Raw genomic sequence first — 19,588 nt, forward strand, 5'->3', positions numbered from 1 at the left:
GCATTGCTCAAAAAAAGAAAAAACCATAAAACTAACAACAAAACATTGTGTATTGACTATAAAAACAGACAAAAAATGTTGTTCTTTCATTTATTAATGCTCAGAATAGTCATTATTTCAGGCTCAGAGCAGTGATTGGAAACACATTATCCACACACACACACACACCCTCTCTCTTGTTTGTCAGGGCCACCATGGAAAGCTGAAACCTGGTGCCTGATACCTTGGGAATACTGAGCACCCGTGCACACGTTCACACCATGTCCCTGTGAATCCCCTGGAGTGGGACTTAACCTCAAAAGATCTAAAGGGTTGATGTTTAACACACGAGGATGGATAAACGGGGATGTTTTTGTTTATCACTGAAGCTGAAGAAGAAATATTTCTCCAAACAATATATTTGAATGCATTTTTTTTTTATTTGCACCATTAGAAAATACAAAAACATGCAGCAACTCCTTTTTGTTCATGGATCTCTACAGCTGTGATTCACAACTTGTAAGGCTTAAAGCATTACAAACAAACTTCAAAATAAATGCACTTTTTGTTTTTGTTGTGTGGCTGAAAATGGGGTCCACAACCCACTTTTGGGTCCTCTGCTCTACAGTATACCAGATGAAATTAGGATAAACCGTTCTTGTGAAAATAGTTCTACTTTCTTGCCAAAAGCTTGTCTTTATTGTAATGTCTCATCGATAACATTTTACTTGAAGTTCTATATATATGGCTGACATTATGCTGTCATTAAGTGTCGTTTGCTAAATTATGACACCTTTGGAGCTATGTTGGCATTTTTTGAGTTAGATGGAGGGATCTAGAGGGTTAGGTTGGGTTAGGGGTTAGGGTAACGAATAACACTTAATGACAGCCTTCATGACACCTTATTCATGCTAATGACAGGCGTCATGTCATAATAATGACAGGCGTCATGTCATAATAATGACAGAGTAATGTCAGCTTTATGTATAAAACTTCAAGTAAAGTGTTACCGTCTCAGCTGATGATATGGAAGGTGATGGAGCAGTCAACGCTCTCTGGATTGCAGCCGTCGGCAAACTCCAATAGAAAGTACATCACCTTCCTTACCTTTGCCAGCTCTGCAATCCTTTCCCCAAACTCATGAGCGTCGGCCTCGTAGCACTGGACGGGCTGGTCGTGGCCCGACGCCCTCCAGAAAACCCCAGCGGGTTCCAGCAGCTGGCGTGTCATCAAATGGGTGAGGTCAGGGGTCCAGAGCTGCGAGGTGGCCGTTATGGTGAGACGGCCGGGCTGGGACAGCTTCACTGTCCAGTGGGAGAACTGCAGGGCCTGTTTGGAAAAGTCCAGGCGGTACACCACCTCGTTGTCCTGCAGGAGGTGCTCTCCTTCCTGTCTCCTCTGGCTACGCTGCTGCAGAGACTGAACCCGCAGGCGCATTACCTCAGTCAGCTGGGTGTCCAGTCGGAATGGTACCTCCAACTTTGTAGACATGTTTGGACAGGCTGGGTCAGGGTTTGAATCCTAATGCAGCTAGGACTGGGTTGGTTTTCAATTTAAAGCACCCTGACTTTCTCCCTGCCCCTGTCTGCAAGCGTGCTCTTTGAGAGAGAGAGTATGTGTGTGTGCGTGCTGCATCAACAGGAGAGGGCGGGGACTGATGGAGAGAAAACAAGACCCAATAGGATCTTTGCCTTTGGGAGCTGAGTCTAAGCATGTTTGTCACATTCTAGTCTTTGTCTGCCGAAGCTTGATTTGAAAACATGTTGCATGCACATTAATATCCTCCAGCTTTATTTATGTCAGAGTACATTGGTCAGAATGGTAGTTATGGTAGATTAAAAGCAATGGTTGGATGCTGGCCCTTTTCCTTTGTCTGCGGTATGTCGTCATCTTGCTGCACAGAGGCTGAGAGGGATGAAGGAGTGAAAAGAGGCGAGTTCATAGCGCAGAGAGAATTAACTTCATAAAGAATCAAAAAATGACTCAGAGGTTTTTGTGGCGCTTGTATTTTTAAATCCTTTTCTGCAGCTTTGTTGCTTCACAGACGTTGTTCCTCTCGTGAGGACAGAATGGCTCCCTCCTGCAGAGAGGTTTGACAGAAACTGCTGTTTAACCAGTGCACCTTGACATCTCTAAGCACACGGTGTTGCTCATTTCATCATTTAAAGTTTTTAATTGCCTGTCATGTGGGATTAGAGGGTGCGGTTCTGCAGCGGGGTTGTCCAGCCTGCTGATTACAGAGAATGATTTACAATCATGACACAACAATTGGATTTAAGTGCGTTCCAGCAGGAAGATGTCTAGTATCCCTGCAGGACAATGGGCTTCTTGGACCTGAACCTTAAGGGCAAAAGTCTACAGAGGTTATTGGACTCCCTTGGCTTTTATTTTGAAAAATATATTCTTGCCCATGTCAGTTTCCTTGATTTTGGTTGTGCAATGGCAAATAATTCTGACTTGGTTCTATTAGGGCGCGATGGAAGATGATGAGAGCTGGTGCTTGAAGCTGTTATTACATTTGTTTTACATTAGTGCAGGGTTGCTTAGGTCAGATCCTGAGGAGCTCCTGTCCTGCATGTTTTAGATGTCTCCCTGCTCAACACACCTAATTTTACATTACTTTAAAAATGTATTTTTACTCAGATCTTTTAACAGTGACCCAATGAGTACATTGTTTTCTAGAGCAGAGAACTTAAAACATTTTAGTTTAGAGGTTGCATACAACCCAATTCACATACAGTATTTGCTTTCCTTAAACAAAAAATAAATGAAAAGGGTGTTTTAAACATGAATTAGCCTTTTGTTACCACTTGCTGTAAAGCAAATCTCTGATATCTGGAACACTGTTTGTGCTGCATTGCATTTATCCTGCAAAACAGAATTAAAGCTCCGACTGGCACAAGAACTTTGAGTTAATACGTTTACTTTTGTTTAAAGGGGAGGAAATATGTTTTGTTTTTGTTTTTGTTTTTGACAAAGACGTAAGAAACAATTACACTATGAAAATCCTGAGGCAGCAAAATAGATGTTGGGTCACAGGGGCCTTATCGGAAACACGCACACATACACACACGCACACACACACACTCAGCATTCAAACGGTTATTACCTCCCTCACATGTCCTAATAAAGCTGGATTTATGACCAGGAGAGCAAGGTTGTAAATTTGTCCCCTAATCCTGAAGGCGTCAGCAGACATGAGGAGGATACACACACACTTGCTGTTGTCTCTCCATCATCACCAAGTCCACTCCATGCTTTTTTTTTAACCTAATGAACCTTTTTTCTTTCTTTTCTACCTGTTTTTATTCTAGGTCATTCCTGACTGGAAGGAGCAGGAGTGGGATACCGAAAAACCAGAATCCTATGCTGGGATTTTCCACTTCCGCTTCTGGCGTTTTGGTGAGTGGGTGGATGTGGTGATTGACGACCGCCTACCGACAGTCGACAACCAGCTGGTGTACTGCCACTCCAACGACAGCAATGAGTTTTGGAGCGCCCTGGTGGAAAAGGCCTATGCCAAGTTAGTGACAATACCTTAAAGTACATGTAGATACCCAACAATAAACCATTAAATAGCATTCAATTCTGTTGACCATATTTTATATACTGGAAAAAAATGTCATGAAATACATTTTTAAAATGCAGTCATTATGACCAATCAGGGGCATTTGTTTGAGTTTATGCTGCTTGCATTACAGTGGATTTTGTGTCATATTGTGTTACAGTGCAGGGTATGGCTGTTTACAGATCCCACTAAAGCAAAGCAATTTATTAACTTATTTCTGAAACTTGACAATATGGCAATAATGATGCTTTTAAGAAAGTAATTTATAGAACTAACCATGAGCTAAATGTTCTTACTATCCTGATTCTACAGATTTTACTCACTGATGTTAAGTTTGACTGTTAATGTGTAATTTATAGAAAAAATAACTATTAATGTGTAGTTAAAGGGTGAGAATGTACAGTTTGTAATATTATGCCAACACTTCTGGCCACGGCGTCAAACATGGAGATGTTGTTGTTGGAAACATGCATGAAGGTATTCAATTTTAGTGATTTTAGTCCAAATAAAACCTTTAAAATTTCAGCCTGTGAATTGTTTTCAGTTTAAAATCTCTTCTACTTCCACTTTCCGTTTCCTGCAGGGTTTATGGCTGCTACGAAGCGCTGGACGGTGGAAACACGGCCGATGCACTGGTGGACTTCACGGGCGGCGTGTCAGAGCCGGTGGACCTGCTGGAGGGTCAGATGGCAACAGATGAGGCTGCTCGCAACCAGCTCTTCGAAAGAGTCCTCAAAGTCCACAACAGAGACGGCCTCATCAGCTGTTCCATCAGGGTACGCCAAGAGCCGAAGCCTGCCTGTGAGCAGACATTTAGAAAATCAGAACCATCCAATAAGGACACATCAGAGAGTCAGACACATCAGACAAAATTACCTGTCAGAGACTGTAGAATAATTATTGAGCTTCATTTTTCCACTTAGCTGTCCTCTTTGTGGACTCCTACCAAAAGGACAAATCTATCATCAATAATATGTGCAGACATGTTACATGCAAGGTGATTTGGAAGGACATCAGCCACCTTCAATAGTCTGACTTATTTTCCCAATGAACATTTATTTCAAGCACAATCCTCTTATCCTTGTAATTCTGCTCCATTTAGGTGCACAGAGAGATGTTTCCCTCATGTAACCGCTGAGCCTCAGCCAATCACCTGCCTGCAGCAATGCCGTGTGACAGGCTGAGTTGTATTTATTCTGATTGGTCGCAGTGTGGCCTGTTTCTATGAGAGTCAGGGCAGAGTTTGTTGGCACTGATGTTGCTGTGAGTCAGTATGAATGTTAATTTTAAAATACCCAGCTTGTATTTTGTGTCACAGTGAAAAAAAGACACAACTATTCCTTTACATTGCATGATTTTTATCATTTTGTTTATTTTTTTGGTGAGAACGTCCTCTTGGCAGTCACTATTTTAAATTGAAAATTTTTACTATGTTAAGGTTTCATTTATTCAGACAACTGTTACTTAGGAAATCAACTTTGATCTCCTGACATGTTTCGACTGTCAACTGTCAGTCTTCATCAGAGGTGTCTGCTGATTGCTTTGATGTTTTCTTTGAAGTTTCGTTGACTTCTGTGTAGTAATTCCAGCAAGATTATTTTTGTCTTCTTTTTGAATAGTATGTTAAGGTTTAATTGTGTTAAGATTTCATCTTGCTGGAATTACTACACGGAAGTCAAGGAAACATCAAAGCAATCAGCTGACACCTCTGATGAAGACTGACAGTTGAAACATGTCAGGAGATCAAAGTGGATTTCCTAAGTGACAGTTGTCTGAATAAATGAAACCCTAACATACTAACCGTTATTGCTGGACAATGAACAACTTTAGATTTTCAGCAACAGAAATGAAAATAATTTCTAAATCCCTTAAATAGGGGAGCCCTCGTCCCATCCTGGAGAGCCCCCGTCTTGCATGTTATAGATGCTCCTTTGATCCACCACATCTGGTTCTAAAAGGTAGCTTGTTATCAGGCTTTTGGTAGAGTTGATGCTTACGACATTGTTAGGTTTAGGTAGACATCGGAAAGACAGTGGCTCTCGAGGACCAGACCTCTGACCCCATTTGGTGACAGTGGTAATATTAATATTAATATAATTTCCTAAATCTGCCTAGTACGCTGGCATGAGTCTTGTTTTTTAAATGGTAGTTTTTACACTACAAGAATATAACAAAATAAGTTATCTCCTGTTCAAGCGATCTTTCAAGTATTCCTGCACCAACTTTTAGTTTAATGACATCTTTGTGTTGAAATCCAGATTGTTTTTGCTCTGTTGTTTTTAAGGCGACCACAATAGAGGACATGGAAGCCCGCCTGGACTGTGGTTTGGTCAAAGGTCATGCCTACGCAGTGACGGACGTACGAAAGGTGCGACTCGGTCACGGCCTGCTGGCCTTCTTCAAGTCAGAGAAGCTGCACATGATCCGCATGAGGAACCCCTGGGGGGAGAAGGAGTGGAGCGGTCCCTGGAGCGACGGGTAATCACCACAATGCCACCTACAGTACCACATATTGTACGACAACCCTTTGTCTGCTTTTATTTATCCACACACCGAGCACTCGTTTAGCTCCGCGTATCTGCGTCTGAGCTGTTGTGATGAAAACACAGAGGTGGCAAAACTGAATAATTATAGAGGCTGAATTATTGACGAGGCCCGACGAAAGACAGATGTTATTAAAGAGACGTGAGTCATGCCTCCTTTCTTGCAATCACTCACCGCTTGTCACTGAATAATTCATCCTTGGTTTGATGAAACCTGTTACTGACAGGATGTTGGGACGTGGACGCCTGTCAGTGAATTATAACAGAGAGCCATAAACATAGAGTTAATGCATCCAGTAAACAGAACCCTGACTGCAGAGCGGACCTTGATGTTTGGGTATGAGTCACAGCCTCAAGTTCAATGCACTGTTTCCTACTGATGGTTTAACATTATAGTGCCCATGAGAGGTAGACGCATACATGATTTAAAGCTTTCAATCTGATGCATTTTTTATTAATTGATTAAAGATGCACGACTAAATGTCCCATTACTGATATCTAGTCTGGTAATCACCAGTAGGAATCAATCCATTCTTTAGGGCACATGTATCAAACTCAAGACTCGGGGGCTTAATATGTATCGTTAGACTATCCAATTCAGCCCGCAGGATAAAGTAGAAATAGACAAAAAACATGAATTATTGTGTACATTACCAAATAATTCAGTTGTAGATAACGCAGCCCTTCTAAATACACCAATTCTACGAAACTCCACAATATTTGGAGGATGGCATAACTTTAGTCATTTTAAATCTCAAATCTTTTAAAATAGGGTTAATTATGTGAAATTATTTTTTCACATAATTACCCCTAAATTAAATAAAAAGTACCGACCTGTGATTGTGTTAAAGTTATGATGTGTTTTGTTGGTTAAAAAACTGTCTTCATGACGATCTGCTTGGTTAACAGAGGTTAAGTCTCAGCTCACAAACTGGGTTTTGATTTCAGTAATGCTAAGGATGTTCCGAGAAGCCTCTACATGCATCTCTTCTGAGTGTCTCCAGTTACCCCTGTTCTCTCGCACAATCCAAATACATATAGATCACATAAGGTGAGCTGTAATCCACTGACCATAGGAGGGAAGGCACGGACCATCTGTTCAGAATGCATCATCACTCCTTCCTGGTAGTGTGAGGAAAGGCTTTCTTTACCCTGAGAGCCTCAACTGTAGCAGTGGAGATGAATTCAGTCTTTTCTAAAAGAAAAAGAAAGGGAACCAAAAAGAGAGCTCTACATCCTAGGTTCCCAAAGTGGGGTACGGATACCCTTAGTGGTACGCAAATTGTCATAGGGGGTACGTGAATAAAAATTAAAAACAGCGTAAAAAAAAAAAAAAAGAACAAACAACGTTGGAAACAAGAATATAAATCAACCAGCAGTCAGGAGCCTCCATGCATTGCCATGAATTACACATTGGCCTGTGTAAGACTAGCCTCTGGCAGTGACAGAGAAACAATCTTAAGTGTGCAAGAATAGGGGGTACACGGCTTCAAATAAAATATCTGAAGAGGTACGGGACTGAAAAGTTTGGGAACCACTGTTCTACATTGAGCATTGTGAGCAGTGTTCATAATAAAAATGTTGGTACAGCGTTAAAGCCTCGTCTGTTTGCTTTTGTCCTTTATGTGCCTGCAGTTCAGAGGAGTGGAACAAAGTGAGCAAGAGTGAGAGGGAGAAGCTGGGAGTGACTGTGCAGGATGATGGCGAGTTCTGGTGAGCTGTGTACACCATCAACAGTCCTATTGGTTTCTTGTTTTGTTTTGTTTTTCTCCAACAAAAACAAAAATCAAGTGTTAGACCTTCTACAGAGACATTACATCGAGATGCTGTGATGCTCTTCTTTCTGTTAGTGGTGATCTTGCATGTCAACACTGTGTCCTCGTCTCCCTTTAACACGTGACCGTTTGCTTTGTTCCCGGTCTTGTTTCCTCTGCTTTTGAACCTGTTCAAGGTCTTTTTCTTCTTCGAAGCTTCTTCCTTCTATAGTTAGCCTCCTCTTGCTCCGGCCTCTCTTCTCCTCTTTTCCTTTCCTCCTGCAGGATGACCTTCGACGACTTCTGCCAGTACTTCACCGACCTGATCCTGTGCCGCCTCATCAACACCTCCTACCTGAGCATCCACAAGACCTGGGAGGAGGAGGTGATGAGGGGATCCTGGGTGCACCGCCAAGATCCTCTACGTAACCGGTCAGGAGGCTGCATCAATCACAAGATAACCTTCCTCCAAAACCCTCAGGTTAGTGCCTGCTCCGTCACAGTCCCTGACGGCATGGGGAGCACTGCAATGGAATGTAACCATGTCCTCTTTGTCTCTCTGCAGTATGTGTTTGATGTGAAGAAGGTGGAGGATGAGGTGCTGATCTGCCTCCAGCAGAAAGAAAAGAGAGCCACACCCAAAGAAGGCAAAGGAGAAAACCTCGCCATCGGTTTTGACATTCACCGTGTACGAACACATACACACACAACCAGACAAACCTCACGTTGTATCACACAGAAAGTTGAAAGATGAGATATTATTTTCTTGCAGGTGGAGCTAAACCGGAAGTATCGGATGCACTCGGCCCAGCAGAAAGTAGCGGGCTCCATCTACATTAACTCACGCTGCGTCTTCCTCAGGAAGGAGCTGAAGGAGGGGCGTTACGTCATCATCCCCACAACCTTTGACCCCGGACAGCAGGGCGACTTCCTGCTGCGAGTTTTCACTGATGTGCCTTCGGATTGCAAGTAAATTAGGAGAAAATCCAATGGATCAGTGCAAAATGTTGCATCAAAATCTAAGTATTTATGTTTCTATACAAATTACTTTTACTAATATGATAGATATACCGTAATATTTCTTTATCATTTGATATTTTACGCACCACATGAACACGCTGTGCTCAAACTTCACATGTCGAAAACTTGTCAAGTATCAAGATGTATGTCAAGCTTGTCAGGTGCAATCAGGGTTCACTAGGATCTGAGTCTTGCTTCGGTCTGTTTTTGAAGGAGTTTTAGGGATGCAGAAATAGTAAACATAGACAGACACAGTTAGTCAATGGACAACAAGGACTAGAGCAAAGATCACAGTTGACAGGGGATTGTGGAATTAACTCGATGAATCCTTTATACTTAAATATACAGAAGAAGGCAATGTTTATAATGTAAAACACCAAAATCCAGCTGCAAGTATTTATACTTTGCACCTCCATGTATTAGAGTTAGCTTTAAAAATAATTTCATTTGACTATAAAAAGCCCCCAAACTCACACACCCTGACCCTAACGGTGCTGTAGCGGACCAGAAACACTTCAGGAATGGTTTAAAGAACACAACAAACATTTTAAGGGGCCGACTTGGACTGAACTTCATGAATCTGCTGCAACTGCATTGGCACCACATACAACAGTACCCCTCAAAGGTTTATTGAAGTCCCCGACTCATTAGGACATATTTGTTTTGGCAGCCAAAGAAGAAAGTAAGCGCAGCCCACATTTGTTAATAATGGATGATTGTTTAAAGGGTTTGAATAATGGCTGCATTACAGAATGCATATCTTTACATAATGGATGACATTTGTAAATGACTGCGACCTGACTGGACAGTGTTTAGGATCATATTTCATTGCAGCCCTTTATAAAAACACTCCTTCTATGAGGATCCTTCTGTGAGAGTGATCCATCACACAAGTGTTTTCCTCCTCAGAGAGCTGAGCCTCGACGAGCCTCCTCAGACGTGTTGGACGGGGATGTGTGGCTACCCTCAGCTGGTCACTCAGGTCCATGTAATGAATGCTGAGGGTCTGCAGGGACAGGACTCCAATGGAGGTGAGAGAATAACACGGATGGGTGTGTGCTGTACTGCACTATGACACTATGATTACAGACAAGTTCATAGAAACTGGGACTGTTGACCTCAGGGACAGAAATTAATTTAAAACTGTACAAAAACAGAAAGCAAGCATTTCTTTATTATCTGTGCAAGAGTTGGAATGAAAGGTGAGTGATGAGCTCTATTATAATATCATATATATACTGTGTACTTCCTTCACAGATCAAAGAAGACAATGATGAGAACCAGCTGAGTTGAAACAATACTCCAAAGCTGTTTCTTGTCTTATTCCCACAAACCAAAAACAAACAATAATCAGATTCATTTATTAAAAACTATAAGAACCGCTGATGAGAAATCATGACTCAAGAGATTCAAACCAACCATTGAGTGCTTGTAGATCCATATTCCTTAGTTTGGGAATTTTATATATTTATGTATTTTCAGATCCTCCCCTTTTTTTCAAAGGTAGTCATTTAAATATACACTTGATGATGATGGGTTTTCACTCTGCATTGTTTTCACCAAAGGAGAGAGTTAATTCTCTGTGATGCTTTAACCGGATAGAACTGTTTTATTTTTGTCCACATGGTGGCACTAAACATCCAAAATATTTTAGACTTTGCAAACAATACCAATTTTACAGCCATATCGGCAGTCCTGTTGTAGATTTCTCCACCACTCAGCTCTACAGAAGTCCTAGTATTGATGTGAGTTTTAAAAACGAGCAGTGCAGCGTTCCTAAATTGGGCAGCGCTGGATGATTTGAGTATTCTGATCACCTTAAGTCTTCCCTCTTTCTTCCAGCTGTAGATCCTTACGTTATCATCACCTGTGAAGGGGAGAGGGTTCGTTCTCCAGTTCAAAAGGACACGCGGTGCCCAAACTTTGACATCAAAGGCCTCTTCTATCGCAAGAAACCGAAGGATGGCATTCACATTGAGGTGAGTGCGCTCTCTGCAGCATTATGCACCGCTCATCCTCTAAAATCCTGATTCTGTCAAAGGCCATTAAAGTGCTGCAGGCTCACACACTGTGCATGAAAAATGGATTGAATAAGATACACAGCAGGAAGTAAACATCATAAAATTAGCTCCTGAGTAGGTCAGTCTACAGGTGATGTCAGAGGTAAAATAGGTAATGTATTTGGATGGGATTCTGTTTAGTCTCATGTTATCTAATGTTATCAATTCTTCAAGTTGGCAAGAGCAATGTTACAGTGTAACGTTCAACACCTCAGTTCTTTTTTCATTCCTGTCCTTTTATTTTGAAAGGGATTTACTCATGCAGCCTAGCAAATCCAATTTTTTTTAGTAGTTTTTTGACAATTGTTTTTAAATGTCGCTCTGCCCATGAAATATTTTTGGCCTCACAACAAATGATATATAGGTTAAAGTCTAACCTATATATTGTTTGTTTTCTTTTATGGAATTACTTATTTTTGTACTTTCATTTTATTATTTTATTATAATATTTCATTATAATATTTTGTGTTCTTACAATGTACTTTTCAGGTTTTAAACAAAATGCTTACGTTTGATGGTTTTATCATCAAACTGCTTTTTAAACCATGCACACAGGGACATTCTAGCTTATTATAGCTGTTGAGAACATTAGCATTAGGTGTTTTTCAAAAGGACAGTTGAGTAAATTTACCTTATTATCAGCTTTGACTGATGGTTAACAATCGAACATTTGTGTTACACCATGCTGAGGCTGCATTTGCTAAAACATCCAGAACCAATCATTAATGTTACCTAACGCTGTGATGGTAATATCACCCTGTGTTCCCCAATCAGGGCTGTGAAATTGTCGGATTTGTCACAGGGTGTAAAACAGGAGAGGCCATCATTATCCTGATTACACACTCATCCATTTCTATTACACGGTGAGGAGAGCGATCAGTCTGGGTTTGCAGTGACGCAAACCCAGACTGATCAAATTGTATTCATCCAATACAATTTAAAAAAGTCAAATAAAATGAAATAAAGTAAAGCAAAGTCAAATTGAATAAATTAATGTCTTTTTATGAAATAACATTTAACAGAATTAAATAAAATTTACTTTTGTTGGGTTTTGTATTCTTTTTAACTTTTGAGGAATTTGTTTTGGGGGGTCACACAAAATTAGGCCAAAGGCCACCAGGTTCCCACGTGTGCTTTAGGGTTTTTTCAACAGAGCAGATACATGAGCAGGATAGAAGTCCCACATTGTTCCCCTTTAATCACTTTGCCAGCTTTAAGGTTCAATGTTGCAGTTTCACAATGGTTTGATGTCAATCACAGTTTGGTGTTTTTTACATTCAGTCTGTCCTCCTCTTTCATATTGATCATGTCCTCTTGATGCTTGCTTACATCCTGTGTTTTATTATTCCTGGGTTTCCCTGTGGCTTACAGATGTGTGGTCTCTCTCCAGTATGACCATGTAACTGTAATGCCAAGTTTTCATTTAACATAAGGCTGTATCCTTTCCTTCCACGTCCCAAAACACCAAAAAAACTAATTACATAAAAATATACTGTTCTTAAACCCTTTGGATCTCATACAAATGCCTTGTGCCCCAACAAAAGGTAACACAGTTTTTTATCTGTCTCGTCAGACATTTAGTGACTTTAAAGCCCCTATTTCAGTGACCCCAAGCGCAGTTTTGTGCTGCGTTTTTTATCACAGCAGCTAATTTCTCTGTAGCATTTTGGTACCTGTGCTGTTGTAAGTGTGTCCCTAAAATTCAGGCGTGGTGTAGAAATTTGCAGCGCAGTCCAGTTAAACAACAGCACTATGTACTACGATAAGGAATTAGAAAATATTCTTTGCTCTATAAAAGATGGTGTGTTCTATCTCATGCAGATTACAAACACAATGCTAGTGATAACCTGCATAAACAGGGTTTTAAACATCTGTGTTTTTACCAGTCAGAGGGCTCGTAATAGTGAGTGTTGTGTACTGTATGTGTGTGGCTCAGCCTGTAGTGTCCAAGTAAACCTTCCCCTCTCAGCTGATGTTCACAGATTCAAAATTATATATTTTTAATTATTTTGTTGAGTTTAACACATACAGTAAAGAGATGTATATTTTACAATGTAGAACACACTCTAAGGTTTGACAGGCAAGTAGGCCTAATAATTGTCAGCTTTACGCTGCATCGACCTGTATGTAAGAGCTCACAGTGCAACATTCCTGGCACAGGTTGTGCATCCGAGCCATGCCAAGTCATGAAGACGCACACAGTCCCCACACCAGCACCCCACAGAGAGAACACACAACAGAACAAATCACAGAACATACCCGCATCTACATGACTTTGGAGAATATCAGACATTTTTACAATCAGTGGGCTGGTTAAATGTCAAGTGTTTGGGTGAGATTAACGGATAGACATGTTAAATATTGCATCAAAAGACACCACGAAATTTTGCAATTTCGAAATCGATCTCGTGATTTGACTAGTTTTGACTTTTCAAGCATAAAAAAATTGTTTACATAATTTACCTACATTAATCTCTATCAAGCATGATTTTTGGAAGTTTAGTTTATCACTAATCATATCAAATAAGGGGAATCTGCTGAAATGACAATGAAGCAGAAAATAAAAAAATAGTGGCCTGAGGTTTATAATGGCAGCGTAAACACAGCCCTTCTGTCTTTTTTTATTTTTCTTGAGGTTTCTCTTTTTGCTCATTTCCACTCTTTCTGTTGTCTCTCTCTCTCTCTCTTTCTTCCTGCTTCCCCTTGGGTCGATCAGATCTACAACAAGAACATGATCGTGGACTCCTTTCTGGGTCAGGTGATTTTATTCAGCGACCCTAACGAGCGGCAGGAGCAGCACACGCTTCATCTGCGTGACAAAGGCAACCGCCAGGACGACGACCTGCCGGGCACGCTCACTGTGCGTCTCATCACCTCCACCGTGCTCACCCACATCTGACGTTATGACGGCATTTACAAACGCAAATCCACGATGGCATTCGGACATGCTGACCGTTCCTCTGCTGATTTACGCTGCCGTCATCTCTTCTGCTGTTTTTTCATTTGCTTGAGCAATCCACCTCAGATTGAAGGCCTGAGTATTTTAATCTACAAATGGAAATTGTTTGGGTGGAAGTCAGACCGTTGGACACGTTTTGTGTTTCAGACTTTTCCCCTGAATTTGGCGCAACGGCAGAATTTTGAGTTTTGCCTCATCTGGTTTTCTGACTCTGATCTCAAAAACTGTGGATATTTTCACATTGACACCAATAGATAAACCTGCACATACATCTGCAGATACCTTTGCACTCGTCATGCATGTGCCAATGTTACTAAGGGCTATGCATTGCCTTAAGGCTGAGTCAGTCTCTACACCTTTATGAGACGGAAAGGGGGTTACAACATCCCTTGTTTATCTTCTTCGTCCTCATCACTCTGCTTTCTACCCATGTGTTTTGGCGTCTTCTGTATGTGGTTGTTTATAACATGTGGACTAGGTTTCCGCCAAGTCAGCTCCTCTCTCTCACACACCTCTTCAGCAGATTGCTAGTGCTTTTTGGAGAGCATGCAGCGTGGTGTGTCTCTTTTTACTGTGGACTTTACAAAACCAACAGCAGCTATCCTCTTCCTATGCTGAGAGCTTCTTTGTCGTCCTTTTGAGCGTGTTCACGTATAAAGCCTTTCCTCCTGTCTTCCATCACCGCACTCCCCAAGACGATAACCGCCGGTTGCTATGGACAATCTTTAAACTGCATGGTCTAAAAAAAAAAAAAGACAACAAAAACGATCTGCCTGTGCTGAACAAGTCTTAGGTTGTAGCTTAGCAACCGGTGCTTCTAACTGTGCTCCACTTTACCACCACCACCGCGTGTGCAACTTTTTCCAGTTCGACGGAGAGCAATGAACTTCACTTTGACATAAATCAAGTGCTTTACGGGACCAAAGACAAGCCAGGCCCTTCGCTCTCTTCATCCCTCTCGGACCGGCCCAAGCCGAGCTACAAACCACCACCCCCTGTGCCACATCATTTCTTAAAATGGCAACACCACTGCCTGACACTTCCTCGAACTCGAGTCTGCTGGCTCCGGCCAAAGACTTACGCCACGTTATCCTGGAATTCAGCAGCCGCGCTTCTGCTGTTGACACAGAGCAGTCTCTGTGTCTGTGCGTGTGTGCAATGCTGATGTTCTGTGTGTGTTGATTATAAGGCGTTCCTGGGGCTTTGTGCTAGTCTCCGTTATACCAGGAAATAGTGGGATTTCTGAGAGAAGGCGTGAAGTGGACAGAGAAAAGCCCCTCAGAGCATCAACACAAACGTTGCACTTTATTTTGCTCCTAAACGATGAAAAACGAGTGAACGTAGGAAACGTCCTGCCAAACAACCTGTGCCATCACCTCGGTCCTGGCTTTGCCTACGCACAGGAAACCAACCTGGAGGAACGTCTGCTTTAGGATTGGTTTTTATGTTAAACCAAGCTCTGACTTACGGCGCTGTTTCTTTGCGTCGACCACGTGGCCATCCAGTCTGAGCTGTTTGTGATGAAAGCTCAAATGGAGAATCTCCACCTGTGATTTTATTTGTGTTCTTTCCAAAGTGCAATCCAAGATTTACAAACTCTTAGTTTAGACTTTTTTTTTTCAAGTCACTGTAAGAATTTAAAGTGGAAGTTACTCTCATTATCAAGATATTTCCTTTGAATGTAAGAAAAAAAACAACCATTTTTCTCAAATTTTTTTATCGCCTTTTTTCCATTACTTGAACTGTCACACATGGCATTTAATCAGTCAACTTTTTTATGTACAGCATTGTTATTAATATGTCTTGCATGGGTTCTTTTTCTATATGTTCATGGCCTTGTATTGTATTGTTCAATTGTTAACTCTATATATTCTTTCTATCTCAAAAACTCTTGGAAATGCTAGTTTTGAGCAGTCAGCATGTCTACACTAATGCACCCGTCAGTCAGACCATATCAGTGGGTTTTGTCTTGTATTACAGTAATGCATTGGACATGCATCTTTAATCATTAGCAGCGGTTGTTGACGACATTTTAGGTGCTATTCTTCCCATCTGTAGTTTTTGTCTGTGTTTACAGAAAGCCTGAATTAAGTAGCATAAAACTGACTTGGGAACACGTTAGCTCGCTTAAAGTCAGAGTTGGAAACTAGTGCCAACTGAAGCCCCAACCCTTCCCTTTTTTGTTGAAGTGTCCTTGCACAAAGACACTCATGTGTTATATTTTCTGCGTCAATACTGTGAACATATTCATTGTTTCCAAGCTAACAGAACAGCACGTGCAGTGTGGGAATATTTGTGCCAAAAGTTAAAGATGGTGTGTGACGAAAGAGCAAAGCTTTGATTATTTATTCATTTAACCTTTAGTTATGCTGACAAGCTTTTAGGAACAGATTCTTATTTACGCTGGTGGCCAGAAGCATATGAAAAATAGGGAAAAGAAAAGTAGAAAAGCAATTATTATGTTATATAAAGTTATTATAGAGTAATCATAAGGAAATGCTCTATAAAAATAAAAGGGGAAAGGACGTAAATATGAATGAGCCAAGGGTTAACTAAATAACACGCAATTAAAAGATATAACGGTAAAGTAAAGCCATCAAGTTTTAAGCTGTCCAATGTAGTGTCGCTGCAAAGAATCAAAAACAAAAAGACCAAACTTTGAGAATAGTTATATGTTACGGCACAGGTGTCAAACCTGGTCATAAAGGGTCGCTTATATTGAGAGGCTCATTCAGCAGGAAAAGACATCTCCAATCTGCAGGATTAGTGACCCACGAATACTGGGTTTGGCAACCCTGAATCTTAAAACAGTAATCATGAATCTCTTTGATAGGATAATAGTATATCACAAAAACTACTGAGAAAAAAAATCAACAAACTAACTTCAAACGCTAGAATGTCCTTTCATAAAACCCTTGATTAGTAGATCAAGTAAGTCTAAAGTGTTTTAGATTAACCTTCATTAACAAAAACATCCAAGTTAGGACAGGAACAGGATGAGTAAAAGTTGTAGTGAGACTCTTTGCATTTTGAAACTAAAAACAGACTAAAAAGGTGTTTCTACCTGTAGGTGCAAGTTAAGGGTAAGGCTACTGTCAAAAGAGTCGTGCTCACACACGTAAAGATTTGTGCACCAATAGTGTGTTTACATGTAAATATTCACTCACAAATGAAAAAAAAAGAACTTAAACAACTTTGCAAATGTACCTTCATTAATCACAGTTGTTTTCATGGATACGAAACTGACAAGAATAATTACTGTCACAGGGCCACAGGCATGTGTGGGGTAAAGTTCTGCAATTTATGGTAAATACGGCACACGCATCCTGATTGCGACACTACATTTTACATTTTAAAACAATATATTAATTTAAACTGTAGATGACATTCCTGAATTTGCTCTGTACATCACCTGTGCGGTATTTGCGTTGCAGATTTTTACTGTGACCTTGTGATGAAGTAATTTCCTGTACTATCATCCACAACAAGCGAATCAACAACTGCAACTGTGATTGTGCCCTATTTGTGCACAAATTCTTAAGTGTGCAAGCACAAATCTTATGGCAGCAACCTTACCCTATATGCAACAATTTAATATTGGTGCTTACAAATGGTCAAACACTTCTCTTATATCTCCTTGTTATACTTATTTCCAAATTATATAAATGTGAAAAAGTAAAGACTTAATGTCTCAGACTCTCATCCACTGTGATAACTCTCGAGCAAGGGTTGGCAACCCCAGAGTCACTTCTAAAATTGATAAGATGGGTCGCATTTGAATTATTGTTGCCAACTTAGAGACTCTTGTTCAAAAGAACAACTAGCGACAGATCTAGTGACTTGTTCTTGTGTTGTTGGGGACTTTTTGAGACCACATTGTTTCTCTCCTTAACCGGCAATGGTGCTCCGCTGCAACTTTATCCCATGGAATACTTTTTTTTTTAACAGTAGATCATTAAAAGACAGTATACTTGCAGGTTCTATTAAATTTTGGGACAGCTAATGGTGACTTTCCTTCTTTGGGAGTTGGCCACACTGATTTGGATAAGCTGTGTTAGGTTTGATTAACCGTACAAACTGCTCACACCATTTAGCAACATGACCCCTGAGTAAAGCCACGTTCAGCCACAAGTGACTCTACGGCATGCAGATTTGGAGCTGAGGAAGTTATATGTTGGCGAATAGACATTGTGAGATCTATGTCAAGGTAGTTCAGCGATGCAAAGCGGAGCCATGGAACATAGAAACTACAAGACATGTTTTTGCACAGTGGCCTACTCTACACACTAGACTCTTTTTTTTTTATGCATCATCACACAAAAGCTACAACAGAACAAATCTGGGAAGTTTCACCAAAGAACAGTTTACAAGTGCACCTAGCATTGGCTGTACTCATCGCTCTCATTGACACCACATTGAAAAATGGCTCTTCTTGTTTAAAAGGTTGCCACCCCTCGCTTTAAAGTCGAGTGCTCTCTTTGCAGCTGTCCAGGGAATATCCACAGTTTGTTGTTAAAGGTTACATTTTGGGCGATTTTAAAAGATGTTTTTCTGCATACCTGATACAGTTTTCATGTTTTAAACCCTTTCATTTCTCCTTTCTGTCTTTTTTCCACTTCTTTTGTTTTTTGTCCCGAAGCGTTGTTACTGTGTTGCTGATGTTACTTGCTGTGTATGTACATTGTGATTCTTGGACAAAAGTGTTATGGCTTTCACTGTTACTGACCCCAGACACACACACACACTTATACTAACAGCTTTTTTAACGTGAGGCTTTTCAGAGTGTTTGGACCTCGACAGGGATTTTCCTTTTATTAGCAAGTGCTGTTTTGCGGATTGGTTGTCTGTACATATCTTACGCATGGCCGTGCCAAAGCAGGTTTGACAACGCTCCAGACAGTGGTGACTTTTGTACAATCCAAAAATGCCAGTGCATGTAGCAAAAAGACTAAAAATCCATTTAAACATCTTGGTTTTACAAAGTCAACATGTTTTGTCCTGATGTTTTTTGTTCCATAGTGTCAGAAATCTGCTGTTGCTACTTTGATAAACAGACTGTGTCTAGTGAAATGCTTTTGTTGCATTTGCGCATGTGTTTAAAAACGGCGTCTCATTTTTCTAATATTTTATATGCAGCGACCAGCAGCATGTTTATAAAAGTAGCAGCAACACATGTATCTGTTATTATGGTTTCCATTTTTGGTGAGTGTTTTAATCCTGATTATTTAAAACCAGTATTATCCACTACTTCTAGTAGTGAAGACTAAAGTGAAAGGTTAACCTTATTCTTACATTCCTCTGATGCCTTGTGTGATTCATTTGGAGCAGAAATGACTGATATCCATTCAATGTATGCTCCAGGTGTCTTCTCGGGGTTTCATGTTTTGTCAGCGTGTATGGGAACCCAAAGATAATGGAGGAGGCAAAAGTAGTGTTGAAAGTCTATTTATTGGAGAAAAAAAAGAACAAAATCTAAACTGGAACTAAATTCGTTGTCTTACTGAGTGACTTAAAGTACTAAAATCCAAAACTAAACTTAGTAAACAAAGAGGTGTCAGCACTGAAAAATGTCCTTTCCGATCATTTATTTGGGCAAAAATGAAGCTAAACAGACGCATTTCGAGTGTCTTCTTCAGTGTGGGAACCTATACCAGTCAGGAACCAAGAACTAAATCAGGAAACCGAACAAAAACTCAAGTGGTAAA

The 19,588-nt window shown here is 40.6% G+C and overlaps 2 protein-coding genes across 3 annotated transcripts in view; one reads left to right on the plus strand and one right to left on the minus strand.

The window, feature by feature from the left end:
* capn5b (calpain 5b) overlaps nucleotides 1–19,588 on the plus strand; it is a 52,265-nt gene that overhangs the window by 23,267 nt on the left and 9,410 nt on the right. Inside the window, exons 4-13 of one of the 2 annotated variants that reach the window (XM_028465839.1) lie at nucleotides 3,294–3,502; nucleotides 4,131–4,323; nucleotides 5,832–6,025; nucleotides 7,726–7,803; nucleotides 8,130–8,325; nucleotides 8,410–8,532; nucleotides 8,617–8,813; nucleotides 9,774–9,895; nucleotides 10,707–10,843; nucleotides 13,641–14,673. In XM_028465839.1, the coding sequence (XP_028321640.1) occupies nucleotides 3,294–3,502; nucleotides 4,131–4,323; nucleotides 5,832–6,025; nucleotides 7,726–7,803; nucleotides 8,130–8,325; nucleotides 8,410–8,532; nucleotides 8,617–8,813; nucleotides 9,774–9,895; nucleotides 10,707–10,843; nucleotides 13,641–13,823 (1,632 nt within the window). In that variant the 3' untranslated portion in view covers nucleotides 13,824–14,673. Of the gene's footprint in view, nucleotides 1–3,293; nucleotides 3,503–4,130; nucleotides 4,324–5,831; nucleotides 6,026–7,725; nucleotides 7,804–8,129; nucleotides 8,326–8,409; nucleotides 8,533–8,616; nucleotides 8,814–9,773; nucleotides 9,896–10,706; nucleotides 10,844–13,640; nucleotides 14,674–19,588 lie in introns of those variants that run through there. The other variant, XM_028465840.1, reaches the window with a different exon arrangement.
* Nucleotides 994–1,470, minus strand: ompb (olfactory marker protein b). The gene has a single exon (XM_028465841.1). The coding sequence runs from the start codon at nucleotides 1,468–1,470 to the stop codon at nucleotides 994–996; it is 477 nt and encodes a 158-aa protein (XP_028321642.1).

This window comes from Gouania willdenowi, chromosome 14 (genome assembly GCF_900634775.1).
Source record: "Gouania willdenowi chromosome 14, fGouWil2.1, whole genome shotgun sequence".
Lineage (NCBI taxonomy): Eukaryota > Metazoa > Chordata > Actinopteri > Blenniiformes > Gobiesocidae > Gouania > Gouania willdenowi.

Bases quoted from the DNA above. Each gene is read 5' to 3' on its own strand.
- ompb (XM_028465841.1), bottom strand. From the start codon at position 1,470: ATGTCTACAAAGTTGGAGGTACCATTCCGACTGGACACCCAGCTGACT.